We start from the raw sequence: 16358 nt of genomic DNA, 5'->3' as shown, positions 1-16358 counted from the left end.
TCTTGACAAACTTTTTTTCTAGTTATAGTTATTATTATTATTCTTCTGAGCCAAATTTTAAACACTCTCTCCTCCTAGAGCTTTCAAGCTAGAACCACCAAACTCGGGTCAGACCTTCAGACTGGTCTGACTCGGGTTGCTATATCTTTTCTAAACTGATCCGGCTTATGGTTTTCGTAAACCAGACTACCAAAACCACCTTAAATCCCATAGACTTTCATTGAGGGGGTGCAAACTTTTACAAAATAAGACTTATAATGTATTTAAGTTGTCTACTACCATAGCAAACCTTAAAAACTCTCTACTGAGAATACAGCTAAAACCAGCCTAAGCTGATCAGTTGCTTTGGCTAGTCTCCCAAGCTAGTTTTTAAGTGGTTTTGGCCACTGTCACGCTGGTCTTAGCTGGGTTTTTTAGCTGGTTTTTTACTGAATCCACTGGTTTAAGCTGGTTTTGGCCGGATTAGCATAGAAACATGCTAACAACATGCAAGTTACTCACTAATCAGACTAGAAACATACTTCTAACATGGTTTAAAGTGGTTTTGGCCACTGTCACGCTGGCCTTACCTGGTCTTAGCTGGTTTTCTTTACTGAATCAACTGGTTTTAGCTGGTTTAGTATAGAAAAATGAAAACAACATGCTAGTTACTCACTAATCAGACTAGAAACATGCTTTTAACATGGTTTTAAAGTGGTTTTGGCCACTGTCACGCTGGCCTTAGGTGGTCTTAGCTGGTTTTAGCTGGTTTTCTTTACTGAATCAACTGGTTTTAGCTGGATTAGAATAGAAAAATGTTAACAAAATGCTAGTAACGTTGCTTATCAGACTAGAAACATACTTCTAACATGGTTTAAAGGTGGTTTTGGCCACTGTCACGCTGGCCTTAGCTGGTCTTAGCTGGTTTTAGCTGGTTTTCCTTACTGAATCAACTGGTTTTAGCTAGATTATCATAGAAAACATGTTAACAACATGTTAGTAACTTGATAATCAGGTTAGAAACATGCTTTTAACATGCTTTTAACATGGTTTTAAAGTAGTTTTGGCCACTGTCACGCTGGTCTTAGCTGGTCTTAGCTGGTTTTAGCTGGTTTTCTTTACTGAATCAACTGGTTTTAGCTAGATTATTATAGAAACATGCTAGCGACATGCTAGTCACTTGCTAATCATGCTAGAAACATGCTAGCGACATGCTAGTCAATCACTAATCATGCTAAAAACATGCTAGTCACTTGCTAATCATGCTAAAAAAAACATGCTAGCGACATGCTAATCACTTGCTAATCATGCTAGAAACATGCTAGCGACATGCTAGTCACTCGCTAATCATGATAAAAACATGCTAGTCACATGCTAGTCACTTGCTAATCATGCTAGAAGAAACATGCTAGCGACATGCTAATCACTTGCTAATCATGCTAGAAACATGCTAGCGACATGCTATTAAACTTGCTAATCATGCTAGTGACATGCTAGTAACTTGCTAATCATGCTAGAAACATGCTAGCGACATGCTAGTCAATCGCTAATCATGCTAAAAACTTGCTAGTGACATGCTAGTCACTCGCTAATCATGCTAGAAACATGCTAGCGACATGCTAGTAACTTGCTAATCATGCTAGTGACATGCTAGTCACTTGCTAATCATGCTAGAAACATGCTAGCGACATGCTAGTAACTTGCTAATCATGCTAGAAACATGCTAGCGACATGCTAGTCACTCACTAATCATGCTAAAAACATGCTAGCGACATGCTAGTCACTTGATAATCATGCTAGAAACATGCTAACGACATGCTAGTCAATCGCGCTAATCATGCTAAAAACATGCTAGTCACTTGCTAATCATGCTAAAAAACATGCTACCGACATGCTAGTCACTTCCTAATCATGCTAGAAACCATGCTAGCGACATGCTAGTCACTAGCTAATCATGCTAAAAAACATGCTAGTGACATGCTAGTCACTTGTTAATCATGCTATAAACATGCTAGCGACATGCTAGTCACTAGCTAATCATGCTAAAAAAACATGCTAGTGACATGCTAGTCACTTGTTAATCATGCTAGAAACATGCTAGCGACATGCTAGTCACTTGCTAATCATGCTAGAAACATGCTAGCGACATGCTAGTAACATGCTTATCATGCTAGCGACATGCTAGTCACTCGCTAATCATGCTAGAAACATGCTAGCGACATGCTAGTCACTTGCTAATCATGCTAGAAACATGCTAGCGACATGCTAGTAACATGCTTATCATGCTAGCGACATGCTAGTCAATCGATAATCATGCTAAAAACATGCTAGTCACTTGCTAATCATGCTACAAACATGCTAGTGACATGCTAGATACCTTGCTAATCATGTTAAGTACATGCTAGTCACTTGCTAATTATGCTAGCAACATGCTAGCAACTTTGCTAATCATGCTAATGACATGTTAGTCACTTGCTTTTAATGCTAGCAATATGTTAATCACTTTCTTTTTTAAACTTCTGAACTTTTCAAAAAATTTTAAATCTTTTTAAACTTTTTAAACTTTTTCAAACTTTCTAAATTTTTCAAACTTTCTGGTCAGGCTTTTTCAAGCCAACTTAAAGTTTGAACACAAACTTTACTATCTAGTTTTATTTTATTATTTGATACTATACTAAAGCTAACGTAGGTATATATTAAAATATAAATTATAATTGATTATTTATTTTTACACTGTAAAAATGCACTGCATGATGAAGATACTATCTTGAGCTACATCAGAAGGTGGCAGTATTTGTTTTTGTCCGCTGAATATCCTTAGAAGGTCAGTTACTCCTGAACATGAACGTATAGATGGGTTTTGTTATTTAGGTTAGACAGTAGTTCACTGGATTTCAAACCGAGCTAATAATTGTTGTGCAATTTAGTTAATTCACACCGAATGCTCCCTCATTTTTATGTAAATGATAGTGTTGTGGATTTTCTAGTATTTTAGTGAAACTGAAGTGTGTTTGACTAAAGACAACAAACTTGCTGAAAGAGAGCTTTACAGGTATTGTGTACTTTTTATTCCTGATCTCATGCGTGATATTAAATCATGAGGAAGTATCCATATGAATGCTTTCATTATTCAAACACTCTTTCTCCTCAAACAGCTCCAGCAGGAAACACCACTGTCAAATCTGTCCTGGTGGGCTTTGTTTTTTTGTGGTGTCTCGTCCAAAGGTGAGTTTCGTTCCATGAAGTTACTGTTATATGAAGACAGGACTGACTAGTAGGGCCAGTCTGGCCATTTTAGGGTATGATCTTATGGTATGTTCCTGTGGGATCTTTCCAAAAACCTCAGTGCAGATAAATAAAATGACAAATTGCTGAATATGCTGATTTCTGGACTCTTAAAAATCTTTACTGGCTTCTATAGTTCCCTGAAGAACCTTTAACATTCAACTTTTCCAGTCTATAAAAGGTTCTACCAATGAGCTTCTCACATATGATCCTGCAGGGGAAGAAATGCAGGGTTATTATTACCGTTATTAACTATTAAAAACATTTTTATTAATATAAAGCTGACATAAAATCAACTACAAATATTTGATGAAAAACTTAAACTACTTAAATTAAAACTAAATAGTAATATTTACAAAAACTAATAAAAATGACAAGCATGTAAAAAAAGAGAAAATACTAACAAATAAAAAATTAAAAGCTAATTTAAATATTAATAAAAGCTAAACCTGTATGTAAATAATATTAATTTAGTCTGGAAAACTGAAGACCCAACAATATGGTCTGGTGCATAACAAAATTACAAAAAATTAAGTTAAAATAATAGTAATAATAATAATAATAATACAAAAAAGCTAATTTAAATATTTAATGAAAACTATAGTGGTATATAAATAATATTGAAATAACATGTATTTTGTCCAGAGCCCATCAAATGCAAAATTACTAATAATTAAAACGTAAATAAAAGCAGAAACTACAAAAATAAAACTAGCTATTAATTATTAATAATAATATTCATATAAATATTAATACAAACTATCATAGTATTTAAATAATATTAAATACCACTGGAACTGACAAGGCAATAACAAAATTACTAAAAAATAGTAATAACTTAAATATTAAAATAAAACTGATAATACAAAAATAAAAGTAATGTAAAAAAATCTGTAATAGTTTAAAATAATAAAAAAATAAACACTGGAACTGACAAGGCACATGTCTATGACCCAACCCAACAAATGAGGTTTGGCCCATACCAAAATTACTAAAAATAAACAAAATTTAAAATTAATAATTACAAATAAATAAAAGGTAATTAAATATAATAGTAGTATATAAATAATTTCGCTTCTTAAGTCGCTGGGGTATATTTGCAGCAATAGCCAAAAAAACATTGTATGGGTCAAAATTATTAATTTTTCTTTTATGCCAAAAATCATTAGGATTAGGAAACTTCATTTTTGATTAGTAATATGTATTGTTAAGAACTTTATTTGGACAACTTTAAAGGCGATTTTCACAATATTTAGATTTTTTTGCACCCCTCAGATTCCAGATTTTCAAATCGTTGTATCTCGGCCAAATATTGTCCTCCTAACAAACCATACATCAATGGAAAGATTATTCAGCTTTCAGATGATGTATAAATCTCAGTTTTGAAAAATGAGATTTAAGACTGGTTTTGGTCTGGTCCCAAGTTTCCCTCTGCAAATACAGTCACGTCTTTTAAATGCTATACTGTGGGTTTGAGTTCATGAAGTGCATCGTGTTGGAATTACTAGAAGTTTCCAGCTGGTCAAATCCACACACGTGCACTTGAGTCATGATGTCCAGGTGGTTTCCTTGCATTGTTGGTTTACTGATTTGCATGCACTGTAGAAACAGGTAGTTTATGTCTGTCACTGGTTCACTGTTCTGTCACTTTCTCTCTCGTCTTTTCTCTCAGACTCAACCTCTCTCAAAACCACACTCACAAAGTTAGCTGTGGGTTGCTCTTTTTTCCTTATCGGCCTCATTGTGGCTCTTTCTGCTGCATACTGATACAGAAACAGCACCGAGGTAAACCTCCACCACTACTGAGCCTGAAATAATTAAACAACTAATGCAGGATAGCTCTGAAGAAAACATGGAAATGCTTTTCTTGTCCTTCCCTAGGTTTTACTTCTCTTCCCCTCCATTGAAAGCTGAATTGATTTTATGATGTTATGGGTTGAATCATTGGATATCAACTTTTTTTTGCATGTGTGTCATTGTAAATCTTTTATTTCCTCCTGTTGTTGTTGATTATTATTGCTCATTTTAATAAAGATTTAATGGCTTAACTTAACTATGCATGATTGCCTCGGGCTCATTTACATATCTGACCAATACTCTAAACCAAACATAGGGAGAGACAGAGAAAAAACATGCAAAATGCATGCCTCAAAATTGCAACAAAATATCAGAGGTTTATGAAATTGTGTCTGTGGGAAGCGTGCATATGTTTAGGGATTCACTGATGATTTATTTTTAATCTAATGGTGTTGAGTGATATCAACAGAGATGGAAAAGCTGCAGTGAAAACACTCGGCCTGTGTTTAGTCTAACAGCCCCGCGGGATCGTGGGTAATCGTTCTCTTCATTTCCCCAGATGCTCCTGCGCTGGTTTGGATTTCAGAGCACAGGTGCAATGCAGAGCTTATTCACAGTCAGAGAGAAGTCAGTGCATTATCCATCACTCCTCAATTCAAGAGCTCTTTGTGTTAAAGCCCTTCACAAACTTCCCTCAAGAACTTCATTAGAACTAGATCTGATGCAGAAACAAACCTTCTCATGAACAAAAAGACTATGAGTTTTATAAAGAGATTTATGTAGAAAAAAATTGCATATTAATTATATTTCAAAATAAACATTTATTCATTAATTTGTTTATATTTTGTACATCATAGTATGTATGTGTGTATGTCTGTGTGTGTGGTGTGTGTGTGTATATATATATATATATATATATATATATATATATATATTAATAATTTGATTATTATTTAAAATCATATATAAAAAATTTAAAATCTAACTTTATTTAAAATAAATTTAAGACATGTTGAAGATCCCTTGGAAGTTTAATATAACAATAAGTAGGCAGTTGTTGATCACCGTTCTAGATTAAAAATTAATGGAATTTTTTTATTATTGTTTTTTTTTCTGGTGTATTCTTTTCACAATAAACAAACCAAATGCGGCTTGTATTTTGAAAATGAGTGCATTTTTTATTTATTTTTTTATTCACTTCTGCTCTCTTGTGCTCAGTTATGGTATTGCTGATCATTTGTAAATTACTCCAGTGCTGTTTTAGCTTCTCAGAGCGATGTAATAATATTTTTTATCTCGTTTTTTTATTATTATATATGTTTTTATTTTTTTTATTTTGTGAATATAAAATAATTTATTTTCATATTTTGCAATAATAAAAGTGCTGTAACGCAATTCGTCATCGTCAACTCATTTATTGATAATTAATACCATTGATGATGAATAATATAATAATAATATTGGGCTTGAATCTGTGGTTGCTTGTTTATCTGCTTGTTCGGTTTAAGTAAAACGAGTCAATTCTGTCATTTTAACAACTTAATTTCATTCATTGCATTCAATGTTCCTAAACTGGTCAGTTTGGAAGTTTTTCAGATTTGTTTTGGGATCACTCAAAATAATAACACACTTCCCATCCTTGTGTGTTATGTGCAAGACAGTTTATTTCCGTTTTGAATTAAGTTTCTTTGATTCCACTCACTTGATGCACAAGACAGGGTCGAGACACCAGAAAGAAATTATACAAGAAATTATATAAAATGACTTTTAGTCCATTTATATTAGCTTCCAGGTCATTTATAGGTTTAAAAAGGCACTAGCTGTGCCTTTGCGAAATGCTTTTCAAATCCCATTCATGACTTTGAAGGTCAGAAGGTTGTGACTGTGAAGTATGGGAAAGATATGCATGGTCTTTAGTGCCCTCCAGCGGACACCAGTAGCTACTACAACACACTGTGACCCATCATGCGGGCGTCCTATCGTCTCATATCCAGGCTGACATTAGTGACGGGTGAGATTTAAAAACCTTTCATTTGTCTTGATGTCAAAATGTATTTGCAGTCATTCTAACATTTTATAGCTGGGCACATTTTTGTCAATGCATGTTAAAAAGCTACAGTACACTTTCAGTGCTTAGTCATGTGGATGTGAATGCAAGCTAACCACAATATTGTTTTCAGTGTTTATACTGTAGAATATATAAAATATAGAGACTATATAAAATATATGAAATGTATTTAGCTTGCTTAAGGAATTAGACTAAATGTTGCATTGTAACATTGTGCAATATTTGAAGCATGTGTCATTTTAAGTTTTTTTTTTTTTTTTTAAATTAAAGGTGCATGTAAGAGATGCATTGTTCAGATGGTCAGATAACACTCTTTTCCTGTGTTTCAGGAGGCGGCAGTGGCATCGGCAGGGCCGTGTGTCAGAGATTCGCCTCTGAAGGAGCTTCTGTAGTAGTGGCTGACCGCAATGAGGAATCAGCCAATCAGACACTGGAACTGCTGTCACGTGACCACACAGGTCAGGGGCACATGGCCCTGGAGGTGGACGTGTCATCGAAGGACAGTGTGGAGAAACTAGTGACAAGTATACAGGTGTGACGGAAGTGTCTCTGTGGCGTTCCTGGGCTCTTCTGGAGCTCTGAGGGGTCGCATGATAAAACAGGAAGTTCATGTGTTCATATCCTGTTTTCTTGCAGCGCCGCTACTTCCAGCCGCCGTCTGTGTGTGTGAATGCAGCTGGGATCACTCAAGATGAATTCCTTCTCAAGATGGAAGAAGATGATTTTGATAAAGTCATTAAAGTCAATCTGAAGGTACTGCAGTCCAGAGTCTAACTCCAGTGTTTCGTCATGAACATGTCATCATGTACAGTCACGAGGAGCAGCACTGTTTATATAATGTCTGACAGCAGAAGGTCATGGGGAAAATACTTTCACTGTCCTTTGCCAAAAGTAAAATCTTGTCTTGACCTGCAGAAAAGGAATCAAATTCAAAATTCACAAATTTTGTCAGTGCACATGTATGTATTTATGTATTTAAATACATTATTGTTCAAATATTTGGGGTTGTACAATTTTAAAGAAGTCTCTTTTTCTCACAAAGGCTGCATATTTATAAAAAATTTCTATACTGTTTTCTATTTGAATTAAAAATGTATTTTATTTCTGTGATGCAAAGCTGAATTTTCAGCATCATTACTGCATCACATGATCCTTCAGAAATCATTCTAAAGTGCTGATTTCTGATTATTATCAGTGTTGTAAACAGATGCGCTGATTCCTATTTTTGTGGAAACTGAGATACAAAAAAAAAATCATGATTGTTTTATGAATAGAAAGTTCTAAATAACAGCATCTAGTGAGAACAGAATCTTTTGTAGCATAAATGTCTTGTCATTTTCATTCAATTTAATGCATCCTTGCTGAATAAAAGTATTAAATTCTGTAAAAAAGAAAACTAACACACCACAAACTTTTGAACAGTGTGTGTGTATATAGATCTTCTCATCATGTTTAGTGATTAGTGTAAGTAATCTGGACAGTGTGCAGGTCTGTGTCTGATCTTCTGTGCTGCGGATGTTATTCAGGGAACGTTTCTCGTGACTCAGACCGTCTCGAAGGCTTTAGTTTCTGCCGGCGCTGTGAAGGGCTCCATCATCACAGTGGGCAGCATAGTGGGCAAGGTCAAACATTTACAGCTATATCAATTTGTTCTACATAGATAATATAATGGACATTTAACAAAGACATTTTCAGACCTTTCCTTCTGTGTTGTTTCTTAAATGTGTGTTTCTTTGTCTGTAGGTTGGGAATATGGGGCAGGTGAATTACTCGGCTTCTAAAGCAGGAGTGGAGGGCCTCACTCGAACCGCTGCTAAAGAGCTGAGCAAGTGTGTGAGCATTTTACTGACGCCACGCTGTTACTCGAACATATTTACAGACCTGCAGACAGTTTTTTACTGAACATATTTACAGACCTGCACACATTTTACCCATTTTATGTTTTGCTTTAGGGTTTGTGGTGCTGCTTTTGTATTATTTATGAATGTTATTCTGTTGCTTTTAGGTTTGGGATTCGCTGCAACTGTGTCCTGCCAGGGTTCATCACTACACCCATGACAGATAAAGTACCAGAGAAAGTCATCGATAAAGTAAGGAAGAGTGTTTTTATTTTAGTTTTGGGATTCGCTGCATGTTTTTTTTTAATTTGTGTAATTTTGTTTTAGTATGATTTTGGTAAGTGGCTGTTTTTTCTTACATGTAAAACAGCTTTGAACTTTGGTAAAGGATCTTAAGGTTTGATTACTTGATTAATTAAACTTAGATTGTTTGAATTGAAATTGCACGGTTGACATTGTCAGCTTACCACGCTGAAGCCACTTCTGTGCTTCTGAGCACTATTTTTGGTTATTTTGTGCAGCTCACAGCCATTATTCCAATGGGAAGGATGGGAGAACCTGCTGGTAAATCAATTTTTAATTTTACAAAAACATTTTCATATATATAGTTTTATTAAAACACTGTTTTGTGTGATACAAGTAGTTTTTTTTAGATATATAAATATATCACCCTTGCTTGTCTGTGCAGAAGTAGCTGATGCATGTGCCTTTCTGGCTTCTGATGACAGTCGATATATTACTGGAATCAGCCTTGAAGTTGCTGGTAAGACGCTTGATCTACAGCATCTTCAGAAACCTTCATTCTCAGTTTGTTCTGAATTGACATGGATTTTTCTCTTTAATCGTTGCAGGTGGACTCTTCATTGGCTGAAAACTGTTGAATAACACTAAACTGATCACCAGCTCTGTGCCTTCTTCATGTTAAATCATATAAATTACATTTAATTGCGGTAAAATATTGTATACAGTGTAACAAATGAAAATTAAAAATCTATATTTATACAATTAAAGTGTGAATATTTTATACTGAAGCCACTTTTAAAAAACAATTAAGCTGACACCGGAGGAAATGTGTTGATGTGTGGTTTAATGGGAACTTTAGGACCAAAAAAACATGAAGTCAAGGAATTAAAACAGTCGATGTTTCAAACCCCAGACTAATGGAGCAGACACAAAAATCATCATTTAGATAAAGGGATAGAAGGAAAGCGGCCAGATTATATATCGTGGTTTCACCAAGACACGCTCTGTTCAGGTGTTTAAATGTGAAAACGGGAGTTTGGCTCAGAAGAGTGTAGATTCAGATCAAATATTAGCAAAAGCACCATGTGACCATGATAACAGGAAACAACGGGGAAAAGAATAACAAAGGAGTCCAACAGCTCTTTAAATATATTATATATTACACAAACAGATTTCGAAGTACTTACATAAAAACAAGTTTTAGCACCGTATTTTATAAAGACAGATGTTCGTCTTTGGCAAAAACAGTCCGAGCGGTATTGTCCTTGTGAGAAAACCACACAAACAACTTTTAATTCACAAATACTTTTTTAAAGCTTTTCATTCCCCTCGCCATGTTTTAAAAAACAAAAAATATACATAAAAAACAAACCACCATCATTTTTCTTCCCTCTCCTTCCTCTTCCTGTCCCTTCTCGACTGCTGTCTGCATCTCCAGACGTTTCTGTGTTCGTCTCCACCTGAGACACCAAACTCTTCTAAACCTCAAGCTGCAATGGAAATGCACTCAAATAATGCAACATGATCTAATATCACCAAGTAAGTGTATATATATATATTTATCATACAGAGAAGGTAGATTTGCTTTCTGGGGTTTAATTTACATATTTAATAGACGGATGAAAAACTACAGATGAATACCACATTATTTTGTACTGCAAGTGTTGGTCATTTTCTTGTGAGCACCTGTTTGTTTCACAAAATAAATACAATAAAATATTTCTGTACAAATGGTTCTTATGCCTGAACACTGTCCGCATGAAAGGTCAAAGGTCACAAACCCGTGGGTTTGTCAATAATCAACGCCGTGGGTCAAAATAGCGAAAGTGTTGAAAGTGTGCATATTGTCAGAAATGTTTTGTTATTTAATGTAATGAATCAATAACCAGCTTATATACTTTCAATAAAAAATACTGAACTGGTAAATTGGCAGCATGTTCATGGCATGTCTTAAAAAAATGAAAAATTCTTACAGATTTTATCATTCTATAATAAATGTACAACATTATAGAATTCAATACTCTTTTAGACTGTAAATGGCTTTTCATTGCATATGCTGATGACAGTTGCTGGTGTGATTTGAAATGGTTCTAATGGAATGTTCACGCTCGGCTTCCGCTCCTCAGTTTAAATGTTGCACCTGCAGATCATTCTATTCTAAAAGGAAAGGAAGGAAGTGAGGAGGAGGCGGTGATCAGGCATGGAGGTAGGAAGAGTGGAACGTCTCGGAAGAGAAACAGTGGGGAGGGGAGCTGTAGGAGAGAGAGGGGGCCGAGACGGGAGGGTCTTCCGCTTTAGGCCAGCAGTATCTGCTCCAACACAGAATATCTTCTCTTCGCTTCTCTCCTGCGAGAACGGCTCTCTTCTCCTCCGTTGCTGGGAGTGTTTTTCCCTGGGTGTGTACTTTGTGTGCAACTTTGTTTCACAACAATGTGTGTGTGTGTGTGTGTGTATGTGTGTGTGTGTATGTGTGTGTGTGTGTGTGTGTGTGTGTGTGTGTGTGTGTGTGTGTGTGTGTGTGTGTGAATCTATGTGTCCCACTGCTTACACGTAATTTCAAATGTCTTTTTTTAGTGTTGGCACATCTCTATGTGGTGGTATTTATGTCTAGATTTTAAGTGCATGATTAATGTGTATGTGTGTGTGTGTGTTCTCATTTGTATTGGTGATTGTATTCTCCTTGCCCTCAGTATGTGTGTGTTTATCCCAGGAAACAGACAGGTCCCACTTCAAAACCAAATTTCTGATTGTCCTCCCCAAAGTCTGAGATCCTGATGTCCAGCAGAGGGAGCTGCTCCACCTGAGGTGTGTTCACCTCCAGCACTGTCCTGTCCAAGCCTTTACGATACTGCAGAGGGAAAAGGTGGAAAAAATATTAAGGAATAGAATACCTTAACCATTGTATTATGTTAAAAGTCTGGGTATGATTATGTTAATTACATTAAATAAAATTCACCAAAAAAATCACACTATTTTGAAAAAATCTATATATATATATATATATATATATATATATTATTTTTTTTTTTTTTGTGTGTGTGTGTGTGTGTGTCTGTTTTCGTGAAACAATAAAACCTGGAGTTAGCAATGCCAAGATCATGGATTCAATTCCCAGCAAAATTCACACATATGAAAATATATGCCTTCAACACAGTATACTAAAATTCTTAATTTTAAATACTTCTGCCATAACAAAATTAATGTTTTACATTTTACAATATATCATAATAATAAATGATGTATGCAGATTCCACAACATGGCAGGCATGTTTATGACCCTAAACAAGAAATATTAAATTTCAGGAAAAACATTTTAGATTAACAAGTATTTCTGATGACTCATAAACGTGTTCGCGTCAAACTGATATAAGATAAAAAATGTATATATGTGTATACACACACAAGACCAATTACCCATCAAGCTCAAACATTTGTAATATTGCATTTTGGGTTCAGTTAAAACATACTAAAAACACCTCAAATAGTACATTAAAAAGTACATTTAATATTAATTGAACAAAAAAATTTACAATAAATAGATTTTTTAAAATCCTTTCTTTACTTAAAATGCTTATATAGTGCAATTGCTAGCTTTTAAACATATTGCCATCTTTTATTTACTTCTTTGTTTGTGTTAATGTTAACTTACAGAGCAGCCGTCGGTGAGGGCTTTGATGTAGGGGCTGGTCTCGTAGCTCAGCTCTTCATCGTTGGCACCCTGGAAGTGTAGCGCCCTCTGGTACCTGCTGCCGCTCGTGAGGTCCGCCCAGGCCACTGACCGCTGGCAGTGGTAGGTCAGGTTTTGACGGGCCTGAACGCTGAGCAATCGCAAGAATCCCAGCTGGACAACACCCACGGGCTCTCCACTCAAGTCAACATATGAAAACTACAACATAAAAGAAAACAGAAAGAATACGGTAATTAATGATTAAAAGTATAATGTAATTCGTGATTGAAATTTTTATGAGATTAGAAAATGCAATATTTCTGAGATTAACATACGAAAATTAAAACATTAAAGCTGTTCTTGCTGTTCTTAGCTGAATGCTAAAGAAGATATTTTGAAGAATCTGGGAAACCAAACAGTTGCTGGTCCCCACTGACTTCCATATAATGAAAACGAATACAATGAAGGTCAACAGGGTCCAGAAAGAGTTTGGATACACACATTCTTCAAAGTATCTTCTTTTATGTAAATGATGACAGAATTGTCATTTTTGGGTGAACTATCCCTTTAATAACGAGCTTTTGGTTAATTTATGCATATTACTCGGCTAAATGAAACATGGATTGAAGAGAAGATTCGAAAGAGTTCTTGAAGTGATAACCTCACCTTGCTGCCCTGTGCAAACTGACTAAACCAGGACCCAGGCTTCTCCTTTGGCCAAGTGTTCGTCTTCACCTATGGCAGAATTTAGGACTAGTGAATTCGAGATTTCAGAAGTCTAAGGATGATCACATAAAAAGCGAATGACAGCACATTCTTACATTCTCTACTGCTTTGCTGGGATACAAGCACGTCTCTCACCGGCAGTGAAGTTACAGTAAACCTTGAACGAGTCCCGGGCGCAGCCTTGATTTGGATCAATCCAGTACTCGCCTGAAGAAAGAGAATATGAATGATTAGAATGTGAAATGGCTCACCATTGGTTACGGAATGTGTCAATCACATAGTAACCATGACGATCGTACCGTCTTTCAGATCTGGTTGGCTGAGGTGGAGGTCCTGGCAGGTGCGGGCGGGGCTTTCCTGTGTTCCCAGTGGGAAGCGCATGCTCTCGATCTCCTGGCGCAGTGAGTTGAGCGTGCTGAAGATCTCCTCCATACCTTCACTAGCGGTCAGGAACTCTGTGCCCGTGGCATCGGCAGCCTCAGTCTCAGAGAGCATCTGACTGGCGTCGATGGAGCGCTTGGACTTCTTAGGGAACTGAATAGGCAGCGGCTGGATGACTTCACCAGCTGGTCCCTGAAGAAAAGAATACATTTAGCTGCATTCTCAAGATGTGCTGATCTCCTTTTATTTGTCTTGAATAAAGTTCATCTTCACTGCCAAATGATGGCAGTGCGTTTTGTATTGCAGATAACAGATATGACTCACAGGTGGTCCTGGTGGTCCTTGTACACCTTTTTCTCCTTTAGGACCAGCTCCACCCTGTACAAAACAGAAAGATATAAAATTAGTGCCATTTTAGTGTGAAGTATAAGAAATGTGACATATGTATAATGCTTTACCTCACATGACATGGCTCATGATTTACTTCTCACAATACATTTAATCTTAAGTACAAATATTTAAGGAAGGATTACTCACAGTGGCACCTTTAGCTCCTTTGATACCCCTCGGACCCTGTGAGGAACATCACATCCAGTCAGCTTGGATCGAGGTGATATATTTTGGTGCTTCTGAGCTCATGTTGAGTAGTCATAGTTTCAAGATTTTTTAAAAGGTTTAACAAAGCATTAACCATGAAGAATCAGTGCTGCCAAAGTACTAAAGACACATTTCTCCACAAGATTCAGAGTTCGGTATGATAAACAGCTGTACAGAACTGAGAAATGGTAGTGAAAGTTTACTCACAGGCATACCAGCAGGACCTGCAGGACCAAGAGGACCCGTTCCTCCAGGCATACCCTGACAAAACACATCAGGAAATTAAAGAAAGAAAAAAAAATAACATGGTATTTGTTGACATATAAATATGACATGAACTGGGAAAGTTTTACATGTACACTACTCCTTCAAAAGTTTGGGGTTGGACAGTTTTTTATTTTTTTTTTGTTTTAGGTATATTTTTCTTGTGGTAAACGAGGCTGCATTTATTTGATCAAAAATACAGAAAAAATAGAAATATTGTGAAATATATTTAATATAACTGTTTTCTATTTTAATACATTTGAAAAATCTGTATAAAAAAACATGAAACAAAGCTGATTTTTCAGCATCATTACTCCAGTCTTCAGTGTCACATGATCCTTCAGAAATCATTCTGATGTGCTGATTTGCTGCTCGAGAAACATCTCTGATTGTTAAAAACAGTTGAGGTGCTTCATATTTTTGTGGAAACTGATAAATTTTATTTCTCAGGATTCTTCGATTAATACAAAGTTCAAAAGAACAGCAATTATTTAAAATAGAATCCTTTGCATCATTATAAATGTCTTTACTGTCACTTTTGAGCAATTTATTGCATCACTGATGAATAATATTTTGATATTAATTACTTTAAAAAATCTTACAGACTCCTCTTTTGAACAGTCGTGTGTATTTGCTTGTGTGCTTTCGATGTGCGGAGGACTTCACAAACCGTTTCTCCCTTGAGTCCTGATGATCCCTGAGGTCCCGGCATGCCTCGGTCTCCCTTCTCTCCTTGTTCTCCTGGAGGCCCGATCAGACCAAGCATACCTGGATGTCCCTTCTCACCCTTAGCACCGGGGTCACCACGGAGACCTGGCAAACCTGAAGGACCCTGTGAGAGGAGCAGAAAATTTGGCATTCAATATACATACATGTATGCAACTATAAATAATTCTAATGATAGTTCACCTCTTAGTGTGTTTCAGGTATTAATACTTGTATATTGAAAACTCAATTCATTACTGTATATTTGATAATACAGCAGGTCTTTGTAAAGAAGAGTATAACTGCACACTCACTCACAAGTTTATTATTATCATCAAACAATGAGACATAGAAAGTCTCAAAAGATCAAATACAACATAACCAGAGCTCTCTCTCTGATGTAATGCGATTATACGGATCAGTCTGTGTTATTTTAATTGCTCAAGATTGTTAAATAATTATTGAACACTGATTGTGATGTAACTATGTTTCACCTGTGAGCAACTCGATTTATGATGTTCTCAATTTTGAAGAATTTGTAACTTGACAAAAGCTTGTTGCTGAAATGTTGGTTATAATGATCTTGTAAGAGAGTGTGCAGTTATACTCTGCATTTTTCCCCTAACTTGCGGCTACATTAGGTGTGCGTTTGCTGTACTGCTCTAATACAGAGGGTCTTACCATTGGTCCAGGGGGTCCCTTCTGGCCAGCAGCACCTGGAGCGCCTTGCTCACCCTAAATAAAGTTATCATCTGTCAGAAGCGATCATCTGATAAACACTATATTAGTTTTCACTAAATAAACAGAA

The 16358-nt window shown here is 36.0% G+C and overlaps 1 protein-coding gene and 1 pseudogene across 1 annotated transcript; one reads left to right on the top strand and one right to left on the bottom strand.

Moving 5' to 3' along the window:
* Window positions 1-7026: 7026 nt before the first annotated feature.
* hsd17b8 (hydroxysteroid (17-beta) dehydrogenase 8) lies at window positions 7027-10315 on the top strand. The gene is made up of 9 exons (XM_042755685.1): window positions 7027-7072; window positions 7459-7661; window positions 7766-7882; window positions 8656-8751; window positions 8873-8958; window positions 9135-9219; window positions 9489-9531; window positions 9656-9730; window positions 9819-10315. Exons 1-9 carry the CDS (start codon window positions 7027-7029, stop codon window positions 9836-9838), a joined length of 771 nt encoding a protein of 256 aa, XP_042611619.1. The 3' UTR covers window positions 9839-10315.
* The window catches only part of LOC122134608, a 36447-nt pseudogene continuing 30126 nt past the window's right edge, over window positions 10038-16358 (bottom strand).

The sequence above is a fragment of the Cyprinus carpio genome, unplaced genomic scaffold (assembly GCF_018340385.1).
Source record: "Cyprinus carpio isolate SPL01 unplaced genomic scaffold, ASM1834038v1 S000006742, whole genome shotgun sequence".
In the NCBI taxonomy this organism is placed as follows: domain Eukaryota; kingdom Metazoa; phylum Chordata; class Actinopteri; order Cypriniformes; family Cyprinidae; genus Cyprinus; species Cyprinus carpio.
Note: the sequence above shows the minus strand (reverse complement) of the source record. Positions and strands in the feature narration are given on the sequence as shown.

Coding starts and splice junctions, on each gene's coding strand:
- hsd17b8 (XM_042755685.1), top strand. CDS start 7,027: ATGCGGGCGTCCTATCGTCTCATATCCAGGCTGACATTAGTGACGG. Junction 7,883..8,655: donor TCATTAAAGTCAATCTGAAG/GTACTGCAGTCC, acceptor GATGTTATTCAG/GGAACGTTTCTCGTGACTCA. Junction 8,959..9,134: donor GCTGCTAAAGAGCTGAGCAA/GTGTGTGAGCAT, acceptor TGTTGCTTTTAG/GTTTGGGATTCGCTGCAACT.